At 43.8% G+C, this 20,605-nt stretch overlaps 1 protein-coding gene across 2 annotated transcripts in view; it reads left to right on the plus strand.

The window, feature by feature from the left end:
• raver2 (ribonucleoprotein, PTB-binding 2) overlaps positions 1 to 20,605 on the plus strand; it is a 61,810-nt gene that overhangs the window by 23,860 nt on the left and 17,345 nt on the right. For both annotated transcript variants that reach the window (XM_047336717.1, XM_035648483.2), the window contains exons 3-5: positions 8,917 to 9,224; positions 9,748 to 9,912; positions 19,804 to 19,995. In XM_047336717.1, the coding sequence (XP_047192673.1) occupies positions 8,917 to 9,224; positions 9,748 to 9,912; positions 19,804 to 19,995 (665 nt within the window). The remainder of the gene's footprint in view (positions 1 to 8,916; positions 9,225 to 9,747; positions 9,913 to 19,803; positions 19,996 to 20,605) is intronic.

Genomic DNA, 20,605 nt, shown 5'->3' on the forward strand with positions numbered 1-20,605 from the left:
AGCCGAGTCCATCTAATTGCTTCCCTGGACAGCAGCTTGTCACCGCGCTCTCGTCTTTCTTTCTTTCTTTCTCTCTGCATCTCACTACCTCCCCTCGCCTCTTCCGCTCCCCCCCCCCCCCCCCCTGACTTTTTGGTCATCATCTGTCCATCTGTCTCCCTGTGAATCACTAAATGCAAATCAGCACAGGCCACGCAAATGTTATATGGCTGTTATCTTATGATCACACACACACACGCACACACACACACACAGGTTTTACCCAAGAGCCGATGAACTTTTAAATCGTGCGGTCAGGATTGTGAATATGTGGATATGTGAATGTGTCTTTTGTGTTTGTGCTTTCCTCTTGTGTGTTTTAAATTCTTCAGCTCGTCATTTGGCCAAGTGCACTATGGGTAGCTAATGAAACGACAAGTACCCATCCGTGCACACGCCTCCGCTTGTTTGAAAAGAAAAAAAGATGAGAACATTATGATGATTGTCTTTTCTTTACTGGTTCTCACCACGTTGTTGTTCGCTGCCTTTGCTCATTACAAGGCGACTGTCAATAAAACGGGCCCACATTATGAAACGCTGGGACAAATGTGACAGTGCTATATGGATACGCCAGATGCTGCCTCACTGTTCCCATATTGTACACCCAGAAATACACACATAACTGTATTTGTATTCTTCTATTCCTTTTATATGATACTGTCAAACAGTCCTGTATGCACACATACACTCTGACGCACAGCAGATTTTGAACCTACATGGTAATCGATATAAAAGGTGGTGGGAGCAGTGGGCATTTTTATATTCATTGATTTTACCACAGTCTGAAAAAGTCTTTTAACAATATTTCAGACAGTTTTGTAGAGCAGTGGTTCCCAAACCCCCGGGGCTGCAGACTGGCAGACATGGTCTGACTTTTGTCATTGCAGCTCCTGTCATGTCTTCAACAACAGCACAATGAAAGCAGATCACCAGTCACAGTACCAGTGCAAGGTCGATCATCACACATACCTTGTTTTGTCCGGAACTTCTGACTTTTCACTTCCAAAAAGATGTTTGGCTTTTTGCTGGTCAAGTGTGAACCAGTAACCAGTTAATGTTACAGCTCACACTGAATTCTGTCCACCTGCTCATGGTGACAGGTTTTTTATTTTTTATTTTTATGTTTGTGATCTGATATTAAGTGTAAGTAGCAGCAAGCAGTGGATTAATCGATAGACAGAAAATGAACCGGCCGAGATTTTTCTGAATAAATAGTTGATTTAGTTTCTTTGTTCTCGGGTTTTACCTCCTCAAATGTGAGAAGATCAATCTTATTGTTTTATAATCAGAATTAAAGAATTGTCATGATTGTTGAAGCCCTGGATTTGAGGGTGTAAGGAGAGGAGGAGGGAGGTGATGGAGGAAACATTCTGAGGAGGAGGAGGTGGTAGCGTGTGAGTGACAGAAGATGAAGGTCAGGAATGCCCTAAAAAAAGACAGTGGGTATGACTGATGGAACAAAGGGAGATGGGCAGAGGGGCGGTATAGTAGAACAAAAAAGATGGGACGATCAATAAATGATAAGTTGAAGATACAATGGCTCACTATATTTCCTGATATCAATTTAAATAAATCTGAATGTAAATTACCAGAGATTCAAGTTTACACTCGTATACTACAAACCTGGATAGAGTTACACAATTACAGTTGTGGATATGTTAAAACGATGCATCCATATGTATATATGTATCTTCTTTTTTTTTTGGAGTGTAATGTTTCAAAGAGCGACAGAGTGGATGTTTGAACAATGTAGCTGTGGGCGGCTTTGTGTGAGTGGGCGGTCTGTTGAAGAGATGCCTAGTGTTAGATCCACTCAGCACATCCCCATCTTGTGCGTCTCATCCATCTATCCATTTTACCATCTCTCTGTCCATCAGACACCCACCCACTCACCCACCCACCACATATCGCTCTCTATAGAAATTTAAATGCTTGTGCTACAATTAGTGACCACTGAATATGGGCGACCCTGCAGGGACCACTGTTTTGCTTCATGCCCAGATGTTGTCTACATCCACACTGCTACGTTTTTCATTTGAAAATGAAACGATCTCCGTCCAGACGAGCGTTTTGCGCTCTGTATCAGTTTTAGTCCCCGTGCATACTGTGACTGGAGAGGAGGAACAACAATAATGAAAAAGTAAGAGCAGGGACTTCATTTCTAGGACCAACAAAGAGGCGGAAGTAGAATTTTGAAGTGAGTGTTGACAACGTTTCGCCTTCACCGCTGGTCATCGAGTCGTGACTGATAAGAACCCATCCATAAAATGTGTTTTTGGTAAAAAAGAAGAAGATTTGAAATGAAAACAAACCTCCAGGATGTAGGTAAAACGACAGTTGGACTTGATCGAGGCAGGTTAGGACAGTTAGCAAGACCAAGACAAGTATTACTTACAAAACATGACGCTTAGACAAACTGAGATGATAGAAAACAAAGAGACCGAGACCATATATTACCGTTTGCCAAATGAGGCAATGATCACACATGCTGGGCTTTTGAAAAACATTATCGCACAATCAGCCGTACATATTTAAACAAAACCTACATGTGTAGAAAATTAGAATCTATTGAAACAACACCTAAATCCCCTCGAGGACTTGCCACGGAAGTGGCTGCCGGCTGGAGGACCGATGTGTGGGACTGGCGGATGGAAAACGGTGAGAGACGAGAAACGGAATCAAGAGGAGGAGGCGGCGGCGGCGGTGGTGGTGGTGGTGGTGGTGATGGAGAGGAGAGAGAGTGTGGGCGGGCCGGTGTGTCAGAAGACAAAGGGCTCCGAGGATGAGGGAGGAGGACACAGCTCCTCTGAAGTGTTCGCTCATGTAGATGTTGAGCAGCGCGGGGAAAAAAAAAACAAAGAGCCGAAGGACGGCGATGGTTTATTGGTGCTACAGAACTAAGAGGCACTATCGAGGCTTTGTCATCGCTCTTTGTGTGTGTTTTCACATTTATAATAGACACACTGTACATGCAGATCGTGTTTTACTACGGGCACTTGAAGGCGGTTCATCAAATGAGCCTGTTAACATTTCCTTTTTAATCTTTTATATTTGGTGCTTGCCCCCTGACAGACATTACAAATGTTTGGATTGCCTTCCAGATAAAAAGGCCGGTGTCCCCTCAAAGATGATGTTTGCAGCGATCTGAGGATTCGTACTCTGTGCCCGTTTGCAGTCGAGAACGTACTCAGGGGCTTCGTTGTTGCGAGTATTCGGAGGAGACTCTCACTCGCTGTGTGTGTGTGTGTGTGTGTGTGTGTGTTTGAGTAAAAGAGCAACAGATCAGAGAGCGCTCATTCAGCCTCACACAAAGGTGCCATAACCGTAGTTCAAGGTTGAAATTGCAACGATGATGTAATTTCTAAACACCGTCCTCTGCTCCGTGGTTTCCTCTTATCCGCCTTTCATCTCCAAAGCAAATTGAAAAGTATTGGGAGTAAGGATGCTTCGACATCCTTACTCCCAATACTTTTCCAGCGGAGATGAGGATCAGTGTAATTGATAAAACTATGTAAATTATAACACGATGGACTTTAAAGTATAAAGGGTATCGTTATTCACTTTTACTGAAAAAAAGTCTTGTCTGGAGGTTAAGGTTGTATATTTTAGTATAACGATTAAGGTATCTATTTGTTTTGTCATCCTTACGCTTTGATAGATTTAGGCTCTGTAACAAATTGACGTTTAACAGCACAATGGTGAAACGTGTCATTTGAAAGTTTTCAAATATTCAACACGACTGGTCTTTGCCACGTTCTTTAAGTAGACTGCGAATGTTGGTATGCTAATTTGCTCATAATGACAAAACTAACTTGATGATATCTATTTTTACCATGTTCCGCATCTTAGCTTATTCTGCGTTCACATCCTATGTGATGGTTGAAGGTGGGAAAACTATAGATTGTATGATAACAGAGTTATCATACAATCTGACCACTGTGCATTAACACATTTACCTTTATATTTATTAAATGTTTAGTTTAATTACATCTATCTAAGGACCTCGATTGACATGAGACACTGACATGAGTGTAACCTTCCAAGGCAGCTGGATTTCTTGCAAGGGAGAACACACTTTGCCAGACTCCAGGCTACTCGCTTGTGGCTGAGCCTTCGGGCGTTTGGGCCAATCAGGGTCCTATGAGAGAGGAACTACTGGCAGTCCCAGGTTTGACGACAATCAGTCTGGACAAAAGTGGTTAAATGCTATCTAATAGGGCTGTAGTCACAATTATTACTACAACTAAAACAGTTGAAATACATTTAAATCCGGCCTGATATTCAGAGAGCCACAAGGCTCAATGTGGGCTTTTGTAGGATGACATCAATTGTGGACTGAACTTGGATTCTGTAGCCCACTGAGTTGTTTATGTCCGTGGGACTCGTCTCTCCACCTGAGACTTTTCGTCTCGGCCTTGGGGCTGAGATGAAACGGCAGGGCCACCTCGCACCCGGCGCGAGGATCCGCCCCTCGAGTTCCCCGGGTCGTTTGTGACTCCCCTGTTTTTAATTAACTCCTTCAACGGGGACTTTGGCAGCAGAATTGCAGCCTTCCAGGAGACTTCAACACAAGCTTTTTTTTCTCTCTTCCTGTGGCCCTGCCCTCTTGTCAAAGGAACATGGGGAATAGTCGACATTCACCGAAGCAAAGAACCATAATTAAAACGCGGGCGCTTTTATGTAATTTTTTTCCCCCTGATGCTTTATCCTTTTCATTTTTTTGACAAAGTTGACTTGGTTGCCCACGCAGTGATTGCCAGCCCGTGAATTATAAGATTATTTTGTGAGCTATTGAACAGCTCTTACAGTTCGCCCCCTTTCACTGCCGCAGAAAGTATTGAGCAGGATTTGACGTCAGCCCCCGCTCGTCGGGCTGCATTGTGTCATTAGAGGTAAAAGAAAGAGAGAGAGAGAGCTTTAGCATAAAACCCAAACCCTATTCAATCCATCTCCTCCTAATGCCTCATGTTAGGTAGCATACTTAGCGGGTTAAAACTGGATTAGGCTCTCAGCGTAGTGTAAGAGATCAATTACAGTGGGTGTGTGTGTGTGTTTGTGTGTGTGTGTGTGTGTGTGTGTGTGTGTGTGTGTCTGTGTGTGTGTGTGTGTGTGTGTGTGTGTGTGTGTAAATGTGTAATAGATTTGGGTGGAGGCGGCATCTGAAGACAGACCGAGGCCCTTTGGAAAAGGAGAAAGCGGGAGAGTAGTGAGTTGTCAGGTGGAAGGATGAGGCACGAAAAAAGACGATACAAAAAGAGATCAATAGAGATGCAGAAGCACCGGGGGGAATACATCTACGGATGAAGATACAGAGAGGTGGGGATTGGTTCTGTGTTAGCGCTCGATCCTGACCTCGCCTCAGATATCTGCCTACAGTCGTGTTCCCCGTGCAAACAGAAAGACTTCCATCCAACACTCCAGCGCCTACCTGGTCTGCACACACAGAGGATACAGTTTTTTTTAAACTGTGATTTGTGTTGTATTATTTCTGTCTGTCCACGTGGCTTTGCATGGCTGGTATGTAAATACCTTCTGCAGCTTTGCTGTAAGATAAGACGTGATGTTCGTGAGCGGGTCATGTGGGGTTGTCACGGATGTTTTCAGTTCCCCTCAGGGTCTCCCCTCTGCTTTGCATCTTTCACAGTTGAACCCTTGTTTGATGGTTGACGGGCCTGCAGGTGCGTATAGAGGGAAAGTACATATGGTTCCAACCATTGTGACCAGATTGTCTGTAGTTACTTAAAACCCTAACCCTAAATTTATGAAAATTAACAACAGCAGTCTTGGTTAATCGCTGAAGTCAGTTATTAAGGACAGAAGCCTCAAATTCTTTGTCTCCAGCTCCTCAGATGGGAGGATTTGCATCTTTGGTTTGGGCTGTGCCTTTGCGTTCAGTGTTTCTTTTTCGGGGGGGCCAGAATATTTGTTGTGCCCTCGGTATCAGACGTGGAACTTCCCGAGTGTATGAATCATCATCTCGCTGTTTCTAGGGGTCGTCTCTCCGTACCTGACCACAGAATATGTACACGTTGACACAGATCACATAATACACCTGTGTTCATGCAAATAATGCAGATTGAGGCGTGTAGGCTGAAAAAAAAAAAGACCTGTTGTGTGGAGCTCAGTCTGGAATAGCTCCAAAAATACTCAAATTGCACCCACTTCCTGTGTAGAAGAAAGCAAATTTGCATACCTGCTTGATTTTTCACACTGATGAAGGCGTATTATGGCTCCAGATACCCGGGGGGGGCTTTAGTCCCCTGGTAGAAGTCAATCCCAAAACAGAACATTCCAGCTGTGTGTACATAACATTTTCTATCCACAATGTGTCATTTTGAAGTTGGCAAAATGACTTAATTTTCCTCCTCATTGTGAAAAAAAGTAAAAGTCTGCTTTCATTATTCTTTCGCATTTGGATGTGAAATGTAAGATACGCTAACCTATATCTCTGTACGGAATAGTTATTTTCTCAGCGTATTAAGATGAAAGGTCTTTTTGCACACTGCTACACCTAAACACTATTGCTGCCGGATTTTTGCTCCTCTAAATTCCTCACGACTAATGGCAAACAAGAGCTACCAATGATACTCCGCTTGTCCTTCACACTGCCAGTTTTCAGGTTCTACTTTCACTCCGACATCTAGCACCAATTTGGAGACACACAAACATGATACTTACAACGGCCATAATCAGGACACCAGTGTGTACAGCGTGTAGAAAAAGCCACACTGCCTCTTCCTTTCCCTCGAATGATGATGATGTATAAATATCTTTCGTAAAACCCTGCTCCTCATATTGGAATGTTTGTTTTAATAGCACATTTCAGCAACAAGGCAATTCAAAGTGCTAAACATCAAAAGCATTGGGAAGAAACACATGGAAAGACATTAAAATACAGTCGATAAAAAGAGAAAAGACAAACATGATGAAGTAGAATAAGACGGGGAATAAAAGCTAAAAGTGCAGTACAAACAATTCATAATTTCCTTATTTTCTGAAAGGCAGCGTCAAACAGGAGAGTATGAAAAGAACTATACCTGCAGTTTTCTGGGAGTTTGTTCCAGATATGTGGAGCTGGAGCATAATAACTGAACGCTGCCTGTCCAGGTTTAGTTCTAAGGTATTTAAATCAAATACGCTGACATATAATCTTGACTGTATCGACAGCCCTGCAGGCAACGAAATAGGCCATGTACACGCTGAAGTGTTTACAGTACTACCGCTCTGTACTCTTCGCCGCAGGCTCAGTGGTTTCTCCTCAATAGTTGCCACTTTGAAACTTCGCGGGAGTGGACAGTGGTAGAACACAGTTTCAAGAATGACAAGATCAATACAGGATCTTTCATGCGGATAACAGCATCGACGTTCTCGGGTAAACCAACAGCAACTTGTTATAATACACTGGCTGGTGTTCATTTTCTTTACACAACTCATTACGCAAATATTTAGAATTATATATAGTATGGAATTCCCTTGAATACGTTTTTTTTTTTTTTTTTACCAATTGTGACCTGTAAATGTACTTGGCCTGATATTTTACATCTGAAAAATACATTTCTCACTAGTCTACGGACAAACAATCTGCACTTAAATTTCTTGACATTCATCAGCCGACATAAACCGATACCAGTACATGCAATTGTTGTTACACATTGGGCCATTTCACTGTACTATGAATCAGCGATTCACTCTCCTCTCACGCTGCTCGTCACAAAGCATTTTTAACCACATCGCCGTGGATATGCTGGACCTCAGGGGTCGTCTCTGGGCATCAAATAGCATTTTCTATTTCTTTTGCTTGTTCGCTTCGCTTTTGATCACAGCCCGTGCGTTGTTGTTGCAGCGGCGTTGTTGGAGGTTTGCATCTCAAATGAAGTCTGTTTGTCTTCTGACGCTGCCAGAAGTCGCTGTAGTATTTGTATTGTTTTGTTGAAACTGAATGCAGGGTCTTTCTCAGCAATGCCTATTGATGTATTAGCGCAAGAGCTACACGGAAGACTTTCTCTCTCACTTCGGCCTCCTCAGCGTTCTGAACATTATTTATTGTTATCCAGCGAATTGAAGTGAAATGTCTGTTCTCATGACGTTCAGTCTTTAACAACACATTCAGCTTTTATCACCAGCTCATTGCAGCCCATGTATTCTTCCATGGCTGTCTAGCCAATGACAAATCAAAAAATAAAAACCTTCTCAGTTGACTTACACAGGTGAGTAAAGGGCTGTTCTTTTGAACACAGTGGATGTTTCCACTTTCTCATCTCCTGGAAATAAAAAAATAAAACATCCGACTCACTGTCAGTGAATAGAAGGAAAAAACTCTCTGACATTAACAAGTATATGTATTTCTTCATATATAAATATAATATGTGGCATGGTCAGGTTGTTGTTAAATGAGATAGGTTGCGTGTGTGTGTGTGTGTGTGTGTGTCACAGTGGATTCCCCCACATACTGGCTCCCTATTGGCTTTCTAGCTAATGTGTTGTATTTCTCTCTGTGTATCCGTCTGTCTCTGTCTTTATGACTGTCTGTGTGTGGTTTTGGCTGTTTGTACCCAAATTGTCTTCTTTTATCCCTCACTTTTTTTTTCCTCACTTCACCGCCTTTTCCGCTCGTCATTCACTTTCTTTTGCTTTTCACGTGACTCGTTCTGTGCATGTCCTTGGACCGTGAGACTCCATTCTGCATTTTCCCACCCACTTTGCTTCCCGCCCCTTTTTGAATGTCTGCTTTAAATGTGTGTTTGTGTGAGTCCTCTGCCCCCACGTCACCCTGTCCATCTATGTCTGTGCGACTCTTTCTTCGTGTCCGTCCTCGTCCTCGTCCTCGTCCGTCTCTTTCCCCCTTTGTCGCCGTCTCCATAATGTCCCCTCCTCCAGCCTTTGTGACTTTGCTGAACGGGGACCAGGCTCAGGATGCCATCCGCTCCCTCCATCACAGCACTGTCCGCGGGCGCCTGATCAACGTCACCCTGCAGCCCACCGACTCCCTGCTCTGCCTCACCAACCTGCCCCACACCTTCACCGCCCAGCAGCTGGAGGAGCTGGTGCGCGCCTACGGGAACATCGAGCGCTCCTTCCTGGTGTACAGCGAGCTGACGGGCCACTCCAAAGGATACGGGTTTGTCGAGTACATGAAGAAGGACTCTGCGTCGCGGGCCCGCTCTGAGCTGCTGGGCCGACCACTGGTACGTTCATGACTTGTCGTTGAAATGATCTCGTCATGACTGATTATTCACATTTATCTATAAGACAGAAATTTGCTGGAAAAATAAAAAATATCTCTTTACTTTTTGATGAGTTTGAAAGATACTTTTTTGTTTGCACAGCCTCCAGGAACCATCCCATCACATACATACAGTGCCAATGAAAAGAAACTTGTAGCTTGTATTTAAACTGTAATCAACTGAAAACCCCTTGACCGCACACAAGTTGTTTTATTTAATTTAGCTCCAGCTTAACTGAGACTTCCACGAAACTTGGATGAAACTTGTAATCATCATCGTGGCTGATGAAACTCACGATACGAGGGAGAGCAGATAATCAGGGCTATCGTGGTGTCTGCAATGTGAGTTTCGGTGTCCGTTTATCGCCAGAATATATGATATAAAATCGCGGTGGAAATACAAGAAGGAAAAAGTACAGCTCCGGGGCTGAGCCGGTTCAGAATCCTAAATAACTGACTGTGTATCACGCGACTCAACTGTGCAGGACGATCGCTCGCTGATGGTGCAGTGGATGGACGTCAACCAGCTGAGCCAGGAGGAGAACCTGCACTCCAAGTGTCTGTGTGTGGACCGACTGCCGCTGGACCTCTGTGACTCCGAGGAACTGACCCAGCTCTTCTCTGAGACCTACAAGCCCGTCTTCTGCCAGGTGAGTTTACTGTCTCTCTCTCTCTCTGTGAGATACGAGGTGTGCAGACATACAGATCTGTCAGCTCTTTGAACGTTGGTCATTCTTACCCTTTGGCAAGAAGGTGTGGTACATTGAACACCTCCGGACGCCTGAGCTATTCACTGTAATTGCTGCCCTGCTCACAGGTGTGGCGTTTACGAACTGGGACGAGCATTTTTACCTTTTTTTAAAGAAAAAAGTATCTGTCCCGTCTTTAAATTCAAAGTATCCCCGCTATGGGGAAAAAACAACAACGATACCAAACCCTAAATATTACTCGTCGATTAAATCCACTAAATGATCTGCGTAGGGCTGCAACCAAAGATTGTTTTCACTGTCGATTAATCTGTCGATTATTTTCTCGATTAATCGATTAGTCGCTTGGTCCATAAAACGTCATAAAATAGTGGAAATGTTGATCCTGCTTCCCAAAAGCCCGAGAACATGTTTTGTTTTGTCCCACACACCAAAGATATTCCGTTTACTGTCACAGAGGAGCAAAGAAACCAGATCATATTCACATTTAAGTTAAGTTAAGTCATTTTTCCTTTTTCTTTTTCTTCCAAAAAAATACCTGAAGCGAATAATCGATTGTGAAAATAGTTGCCGATTAATTAAGTAGTCGATTATTAATCGATTAACTCATAACTGTTCTAGTTCTGCGCTTCAGCTCAGCGTGACTCTCGCCTCCACACCCTGTCAGCTCAACGCCACCGGGTGAGAGGTGCTGCTATAAAATTCAGGGGGTCACCGTCCCCCATTGGCCAACCTGGCAGCCAGCGTCACTTAGCAACTGTTTCCATGGTGAGGTGTGGCCGCTGCGACACCAGGCCCCGCCCTTCATCTCTCTTCCCTCCCACTCAGCTCAGCTGTGTTTGTACTGTGGTACCACCCTGCTCCGTTACATCCATTCCACCCTCACATGCCCATTTACACCAGGCTCACTGTGTTTCATTTCCACTTTTAGCTCCACCTCTCTGCCCCACGCCTTCATGGTAATCAATACACCCCCATCACCCTGGTTCCCATGATGCTTTGTGGGTGTTTAGCTCATGTTGCTTCACTGTTGCAGAGCCAGCGGGCTTTGACCTATGGTTCAGTGTTTGTTTTTTTCTTTCTGTACAGTACAGTATGTGCTACTGAACGTGTATCTCTATCACTGCACCTCGCCGTGTACTTCCTGGAATACTTAAAGCATCTTTTATTAGATGTATTAGTTGTAGGGCTGCAACTAGCGATTATTTTCATTATCGATTAATCTGTCGATTATTTTCTCGATTAGTTGTGGTGAAAGGGTGAAAAATGACGATCGTGTTTCCCCAAACCCCAATATGATGTTTTGTTTTGTCCCGCACACCAAAGATATAAAGTGTACTGTCACAGAGGAGCAAAGAAACCAGAAAATATTGACATTTAAGAAGCTGAAATCAGAGAATTTAGTTGTTTCTTTTTATAGTAATTACTTAACCGATTATCAAAATAGTTGCTGATTAATTTAGTAGTCGATTACTAATCGATTAATGGATTAACTGTTGCAGCTATAATCTGTGCGGGGCAAAGCCATTTTAACCACGTCCGCTTGCCTCGACCAAATTCCATGGCAGTCCATCCAGAGGTAGTTTGAGATTTCAGTCTGGACCAAAGTGCTGCTCTGATAGACCAGCATTGGTTTCCACGGAGCTGTAAACCAGCATGGCTAATAAAACGTACCCAGTGTGATACTACACCAGCCAGCTTCCTACATACATGTATGTATCAAGGTTATCACCAGAGAGCACAGCGTCATTTTCAAACGGCAAACTTCTGACTCAGTACATTAACATTTCTTGGTCACATCCAAATTTTAAGGGAACATTTTTTTTTTCAACAAAACAAACAAAAAAAGATCAAATCAAATATCAGTCAGGTGTGATACTATAGAGAGGTTATGCTTACAGCGTGTCTGTTTCAATGCTTTTCATCATCACAATAATATGTTAGCAAAGAATAATAACGTATTGTAATTATGATCAATATAGTTGGGTGGCCTCGTTGTTTAAGATATTGACAATGTCTTTGCCTCGTCCTTGGTCTAGGGACATGCAAGACTTTTCGTTACATAATCTTCCCCTTTGTATCTCTTAATTTTCTTTCATCTTTCAAATTCTGGGCGCCAGCGTCAGCTTCTATTCAGACCTTCCTTCCTTAGAAGGTGTATTGCTCATGGAAGAAATATTTGTTTGTAATAAGTTGTCACAGATTGTTACTTGATGTCTTGCAGCCCCTCTTACATAAACCTTCGTCCTCCGTCTTGCACACAGGTAAAACTCGGCCCCTCTTGTCAATTTTCCCTCTGTTCAGAGTGCACGTAACCTGTGGCCTCGGCCTTGAGAGCGCTGTAATTCTGCTGCCCACGTAAGGGGCCCCTCCACGCGGCACTTTAGCCTGAGTCAGCCGGGGGAGATGGCGGGAGGAGAGGGTAAAGAATGTCAACCGAATTAAGAGGAAGGAACAGCAGGATGGAAACAGTGAGGAGGGATGGTAAGAAGGGAGGAGGGAGCTGAGAATGCCAGACCTATTAGAGAGAGAGAGGATGGAGGGAGGGAGGAAGGAAAGGGCTAACGGCGTCGGGCCTAATTGAGGGATGGATGGAGGGGGGGGGGGGATTGAGAGCTGAGGTGAAATGGTGAAGAGGCGTTGGACGTCAATCACAGTTAGAAGATTGTTGGCATATTTGCAAAGTGCAAATGTAATAATGACGACTGAGGACAAGCCAAAGACTCACTTTTACACTAAACAAACGCTGTCAGTAAAGTACCACTGTCTGTGCAAAGATGGAGGTGCAGATGGATTAAAAGAGCTGGAGAGGAACACAGGGGTGGAAATGGAGAACAGGCGAAGACCATCCACACAGGAAAGTGACCGACTGAGTATTGACAGCTACTCTCTTTTCTCTATAAGGCTGTCATATATAAGCACATTGACATTTGTATTTGTGCTCTTATTTTTTCTGTTTGTCACAAACAGATGTTACCTTTTGCAAAGCAGCAGATTGTGGTCAAAGAATTTTAAAAAATCTGGTCAAGGGCCTTTCATTTCTAGTAATGCACAATATATCTGGTAATGTTGTATGATAATGTACTTTAAAACAACGATGCACATTAAGAATGATTCCACCACATGGAGTTGCCAGTACAAAGAACAAAACTCCTCTTTTTGAAGCTTTCACGTGATATATTGTACGCTAGCTGTTATTTGGCCACAAGCTAAATCTACTTAAATGGAAGATACAAGATGAACTAGTTCTGAAATGTTAATTCTGCTGTTGCAACTACTGTAGTTCTTACTGTACTTTCATAGTTAATGGAGATAGGTGATTGCATCTTTGATGTTGGCTGCTTTTTTTTACACCCGGCCTAAAACTTTGAATTCATTCCAAGAAATATTTGTAAAAAAAAATATACCAAAAACGCAGCCATGTCCAGTCAGTGACAACACGGTTCAATTTTTCTCAACATCTGGTGAAGCCAGATCCTGGATACATGTGATTATAGGAGGACGAAGAATTTTTTAGATGAATGATTTCTTATTCTTTTATCTACGTAGATCCATCCACTTTTTGAACGTTTTTTAATAATACACACTTGCACCCCACCAGGTTACCATGCACACACACACACACACACACACTAACACACACACACACACACTCACACACACACAGCTTTCTTCATAAGGATCTGTTAAGTTAAAGTCACTGTGATAGTTCGCGTACCTTTCTTCACAGACAGCTATGACAGGGCAGTCGTGACCTCATCACTTGGTTCAGACAACTGATGTGGCCATTTCTCTCTCACACACACACACACACACACACACAAACTGAGAGGGGTGTGCTCCTCCGAGTCTTGGCCTTGCCACTGACTCAGTCAGCATCCCTTGGCTGGACACCATGACTTTGAGGTCAACAGCTGTCAGGCAGGGGTCAGCCCAATGGTCCCACAGCCCAATGGTCCCACATTTCTAGGACATTTTCAAAATTAGGGTTAGGGTTAGGGCTACTGGATAATAGGTTGGGTGTAATTGGCTACCAAATTGGGAGAAAGGGGGATAAGATCTTATACAAATTTATGAAAAAGGAAATGTGGGAACATAGGGCCTTAGAATGTTCCCACAGTTCTAAAAAATCATAGAACTGTGGGAACATAGGCACGCTCCCGTCAGACACACTGATAGCTAGCTTAGCATCTTTGCTTTCTGCACTTTACACACACACACACACCCACACACACACACACACACACACACACACACACGTGCACACCCTAATCAACTAGTTGTTTCAGCTCAAATCAATGTGGCGCACACATATAGTTGAACATGATAAATGTAGTTTGTAACATTTAAGTGCACATTCAAGTGGTCCCCAGACTTTTGGACCCCCGCTGTTTGTCGGTGAAATTAATTTTTGTTCCGGTTAAAATTACCTCAATTTGCAGAATTCTCAATCAGAATTACCATGTAATTTCATAGTCAGTACAATAAAACTCAAGTTTAAACGTCAGTCAAGGTTTTGGTGTCTCGTCTGGGCATCTGGCTGGACTCGCAGTTACTGTCTTATTTATTATATTTCCTACTCTCTGCACTGAGAAGAGAAAGTATACCCGACTTTGGAAAGCTCCCAATTAAAGTTTTTCATCGTAAAGAAGCATTAGAAATGCTTGAATCCATTAGAAATATGTATATATCCAGCCTTTAACATTTCAAACCTAATGTTGGTTGAAGTTCAAGACAAAAAAATCAACAACAAAAAAGGTTTAAACCATTTTTTTTCTTTGTCCATCACTCTCTGAATGTGCTCCTTTTTTTTTTTTTTTTTTTTACAGTTGCCGCAAACTGAGGGATATGCATGTGAACACAAACAAACCCAAACAGCCGCCATATAAAAGGGTCATTTACAGTACACACAGGCCTACCCTAAATCTACATAATTGTTTGTGCAGATCTGAATAATGATTGAATATTTTATGCGTGTGAGATGCAGTAGGAGCAAAAATACAAAGTACAGAGAGAGAGGCTCAGTCGGGCGTCGCATCATTACTCACGCTTTGTACACAGACACAGAGTTGATGATGACTTCAATCTAATTTGATACATAATATATGTTTCGCAGTTTACCCACTTGTCACACCAGTCGTATTTGTTGCGCGCGCTCAGAAAAATAATGATCGGCAAGTTTTTATTTGTTTTCCCTCCTGTCTGTTCCGGCTCATATCCTCGGTCCGCCGCTCCACTCGTCAGTCACTTAATGAATCACCAATGTTTTTCTTCTTCTCTCCTCCTCCCTCCTCTGTTTTTCTCTCTATCCATCCATCCGTCCATCAGCGGTAGAGTGGTTCAGGTCATTTCCATACGGCTTGCTTAATGTATGCTGATGATAATAGCCTATCGACCTACTCCTCCACACCATACATCCATTTTCCTCGCTCGCTTTCTCCATCCATCCCCCGTTCATACCGGAGGGAACGGCAGACGCATGAGAGGAGGGGAAGTGGAGGGGCCACTTGATTGAACGCTGATGGTAACAGGCATCAGCTCTCAGGCTGAGAAAGTGCAAATGCATTTTTCCCACTGATTTGTAATCTGCTCAGTTTTCACAGGAGAAGGGAGAAAAAAAATCAACATCTGATGTGATTATAGTCTCATATATGAGTGATTATATGGTAATTCTTTCAAAGTTCAATTGCAATCACGGAACTCTCTGAAACTTAGTGTCAGTGTTTATGGTTGGCGCACATATTTCGTAGTTTAAAGGTGAAACTGACGACTAACCGGGGGGGAATTGAAGAAAATCTGATAGCAGATCAATTGATTCATTCATTTAAAATACATATATATATATATATATATATATATATATATATACCAAAAAACTCCTTGGTACTATCACCTTTTTATTTTGTCTCAATATATTTGACTGATCATTGGATCAATGGCTTGATATATTTCAAGAACCAAACATTTTATATCTGTCACACGTTCGCAATAGTTCGCTACAACGTCACAAACGTTTACGGACGACAAGCACACTCTCTTTCGCTGCTCACTAGGACTAATGTGTCTATTTTTCAGCATTTGCCCGACGACGCGACCAATGGCTGGTGTGTTGCACAGAACCTGAGAACGCCCAGTGTCAAGTGTGAAGTTGCTTGTATGGACACTTCTTGAAACGGCCGAAGGCAGCGAAAATACTAAGCGCCATACGATCATCACACAACCTGCTATATGTTGCTGTTGCAAGTTCATTTCTCCCCCCCAGTTCGCTGACCTCCGCGGTTCTGTTTTCCCATTAACCGTGAAGACCACCGCGTCTTGTTTTCCTTGTGATGCTGTAATGTGCTGGTGGGGGTTCTGTTCTTCACGACCCCGCAGCTCCCCCCGAAGCCGAGGCCCGTTACTCTACAGGTAGACCAGAAGAAGCATTCGACTGATATAAGGGGCTCAGATGACGCGAGCGTGCGAGTGGTTCGTCGATCCTTGAAATGGAGTCAAACTGCGGTGGTTCTCCACCTGTTTGCACCACAATGCTCTGGTCGATTCTGGTATAATGCTCTGCTGCCTGCTGTCGCACCGTCGTGTTTGTATCTGTGCTGGAGCTTCCAAGACATGTTTAGACTACCGTTTTTTTCCGTGGGCTCCTCTGACTGCAGACATTTTAAGGACACGTAGATTTCAAGGGGTCTTTTCTTGAGTCATCTTTTTCTCGTTGTCCTCCGACTCAAAAAAAGCGAAATATACTTTTAGATCGTGAAAACAGTTCAAATCATGTTTGTCGTGGTCTGTGTCAGTCCCAGCTGCATAAAACATAACCATCATGAAGATGTATTCGATTCAGCAGAAAACGCACTCCACTGAGATCAGAAACCATTCAAACTACCTGTGGTCCACTTGGATCTGTGTTACCAGATACTTAACAAGTCAAACACATTATCTTGTGGTTGGGGCATTTCAAAACGCGTCTCGGACGGTGGACACGTCCTTTTTGAAAGGTGGGATGAATCAAGCGCTCCTCCTCGCGTATTATTTTTGTAGTATTTGAATTTGAAATGGTCGATAGGTCACGTGGTGCGTTTCCACCGTAAGCTCTCGTATCATCCATTAGCTTCGAGGTATGCGCCTGCCTCCATTTATTTAGCTGCTCTTCACACACTGAGAAAAATATGACTGAACCTTCTTGACAGAGGGAGTAAATCTTGGGAAGTAATGTTACCGGTCAGCACTTCTCTGGCACTGAGGGATCCATTTATTGACCTGTAAGCATAAAGAAAACGTGATAACATTGTTCCATCAACTATCCATGTTGGTAAAAAGGCCAGACGTTTCACTGGACGCGGCCATTAAGTCGTGGCCAGGAGATTATTTGGATTCCATCTGTCGCCATGTCGGCCGCTTTTACACAGATCCCGGGAAAAACCAACTTGTGTTGTTTGTGTGTCGTCACACCCTCAAGCAATTGAGGAAGAGCAAGAGGATGTGTCTCTTTTTGTCAGAAGGAGCTGAGACAAGCTCTTTCACCTCCACCACAACACGGATACGTCAGTTACCGACGGGCACACACACACACACAAAACAAACACACACGTGTGAGGCGAGGTGTGGAGCTTCTTGTTCAAAGTTAGATTCGTATCTTTGAATCCTCTCTAACCTTTTAAACAGCAAAGCACAAACAGAGCACGGGGTATTTCTCCACCTGAAGTGCAAATATGGAAATGGGACTTCATATGAGAGATAATAGATGAAATAAGTGATAAGTTACATGAAACCCAAATTTAAAAAACAAAGGAAGGGCATTTCAGGGAAATATACGTAGTCCGGTTCTCCCAAATATCTTGGAACTTATTAACTTCGAGTCTCATGGAGAAAGTTATTCCTTCCATTACTTCGATTTCATGAACAATATGGTACCAGTCCTGTACAGATGGGGGGGCGGGGGGTCAGGCTTAGGCCGTTTTCTTTTGCGATTGCCTCTCTGGCTGCTGTGCTCAATATTACAAATAAGTATTTTAATTAAACATTCGTAGGTTTTGAATGCAGAAGGCCAAAGAGGAACTCACCCCACTTAAAATTAATTTCTCAACCAAATATAGTCAATAATTCCGTATACGAACTTTACCGGCGACTCACTTCTGAGTGGAGCGCTTCACCGTGCCGGCTGAGGGAGATTGTGTTTTGGCAGTTGAATCAGAGTGTGTAAAAAAAGCTCTTCCAATCAGCTTTCGCGATAAATACTATTCCGAGATTGGGGCAATAAACTCGGTGCAGAAATAGAAAACAGGCTGTTTGTATGGGGGGCGGGCTCCGTTCATTGGCCTGATGGTTGATTAGAAAAGAGAACAAATGAATGTGTTTCCGGTCATTTTACCTTCTTTGATGAGGGAAAAGGAGAGTTCTATTAAGCAGCATGCATTTTATATTACATCGTTAGATTTATGAGTAGCTGCTTCTCCCTTTTTTGCTCATTGAAGGAACAAAATCCACTGGGGAAACACGTCCACTCCATTAAAAAAGCCTCTGGTGTGTTTGTTTGTTAGTTTTTTTTTTTTTATTCCTGCACAAAACTGGTGAAGTCTGAAAGGAGAAAATGGAGATTAAGCCATTTTGGTTGCAGTTTTCAACTTGTGAGAAATAAGGAGTGGTAAGATTCCACAACCGTACTGTCACGGAGGCCATCCACCTGCGGCGGAGATAACCTTTTCTCTCATCTCGCGCGGCTCCAAGGTCCTGAGCATTGTTCTTCACCGCTGGCAGCAACCGATAGCGCGGTGAGCGTGGGTGTAGCCGCCCGCGATAGTTACACGGTGCATTCCGGCCCACTCACTCTCACGTGAATGTGGCACCTCTTCTGATCATCCATCCGCCATCGGTGCCAGATCACCAGCTTTGGGTTTCAGGGGTGCTGAATCCCTCCCCAGCACGCCGGGTGAGGGAAGGAGGACGTACTGTGCAGCAGGGCCAGGTGGAGGCAACATGTGCTCGGATCATGGAAGGAAACCCAAATCCACGCGTGCATGAGGAAAACCTGAATACTCCACACACACACACACACACACACACACACACACACACACACACACAAACTCACCAGCTGGCCTCCACATTCAAGCCCAGGAACTTTTGCTGAGAAGAGACGACGACAGTTTTTTTTTTTAAAGAAATAGAAAAAGGAGAAAATGGTGAGTGAGGGAGTCGGATGTAAAAGCAACAGAGGGTGAAAGATGGATTTCCATCTGCAATAACTCACATCTGATTATTAATGAAGATTACAACAAAGCATCCGACCACTCAAAGATGTAACTTTACCCCGCGAGTGAAGCCAAGCCACACAATCTACGAGGAGCAGGCTCGAGAGCAGAGAGCTTTCCCCCACGAGGAGACAGCGGCCACACGAAGAAAGGCCGATTGCAGAAGCTTGAAACGTGGCGTTGCGCTGAGAGGAAGACGAGGCCAGTCGAAAATTGTGCCACGTTTAATGAATATCTTTCCTTTCTCGAGATTCCCCCGTGAGCTAACAGGAGCGGCAAACAAACGGAAGGAAGGCAACTCGCAGATCTCACTGAGGTCCAGAAAATCAGAGTTTGAAGGCAGAAATGTTGCAGAGGCAGAAATATTCTCATTGTTTAAATGAAATGGGCATCAAGTGAAGTTTCTTCCACCCTGAAGCAGAGTGTTGCTGATCAATACCAGTTGCCTTAATATGTGTAAAGATTTGTGACATGAAAAACTCATGTGCTTTTCTTTTTCTCCCACCCTCGTGTCAGGGAAGCAAATGATGAAGAATGTTTATTGTAACACTTTGAATGCATGTTTCCTTCCATGTTTTTTCTCCATCAGCTCGCCCAGGACGAGGGGAGCCCTGTGCGGGGGTTCGGTGTGGTGGAGTACGAGAGCGCGGAGCAGGCAGAGGCCGTGCTGACGGAGATGGACCGGACACTGGTGGGAGGGCAGGAGGTCCGTCTGTCTCTCTGTTCCCCCGGCACCTCCGGGAGGAGCACCCTGGCCGCGCTCATCGCCGCCCAGGGCATGGTGAGTATGATGCCCGCAGAGCACCTGGCACATATACTCACACTCGCTCATACCCACCGACAGCCAGGTTTCGGGGGGTCACAGTCCTCTCCGACGGTCATCTCTGTATCACCCACAACCGTGACCACAGAGGTCATCAGGTCCTGCGATCGTGAATTTACAGGATCGCCATCAGCCGTTCACCAGCCACCTAAACTCCTTCTTAAGAGTTTGATAGCGTTTGTGTCACTGGGATCCTTCAGTGTGAACTCCAGAATACTATTGTTTTGTAAAAACTGAAATATAACAGCGCCAGCGGGATAAACGGCTGGTGTGGGGCGGTTGGTATTTGTACTTTCTAGCTGCTTCAAACATTTTCCGGAAATTTTACGAAACCCAAATGTCTGCAAACGTCCTGTCCGGATGCAATTTTCCATGCAGTCATACATGCACTGTCCGGAGTGCATGTATGACTGCATGCACCCGTTCCATTAAAAAAAAAAATACAAAATGAAAAAATTCAACATTATTCATTGATTCATGCCACTACTTTTGGTGGTAACTAGTAGTGCAACTGAACACTTTTCCAAATTCAGTTTCACAATTACAGGCGCTGAAATTGAAATGGGCT

This window comes from Scophthalmus maximus, chromosome 13 (genome assembly GCF_022379125.1).
Source record: "Scophthalmus maximus strain ysfricsl-2021 chromosome 13, ASM2237912v1, whole genome shotgun sequence".
NCBI lineage: Eukaryota > Metazoa > Chordata > Actinopteri > Pleuronectiformes > Scophthalmidae > Scophthalmus > Scophthalmus maximus.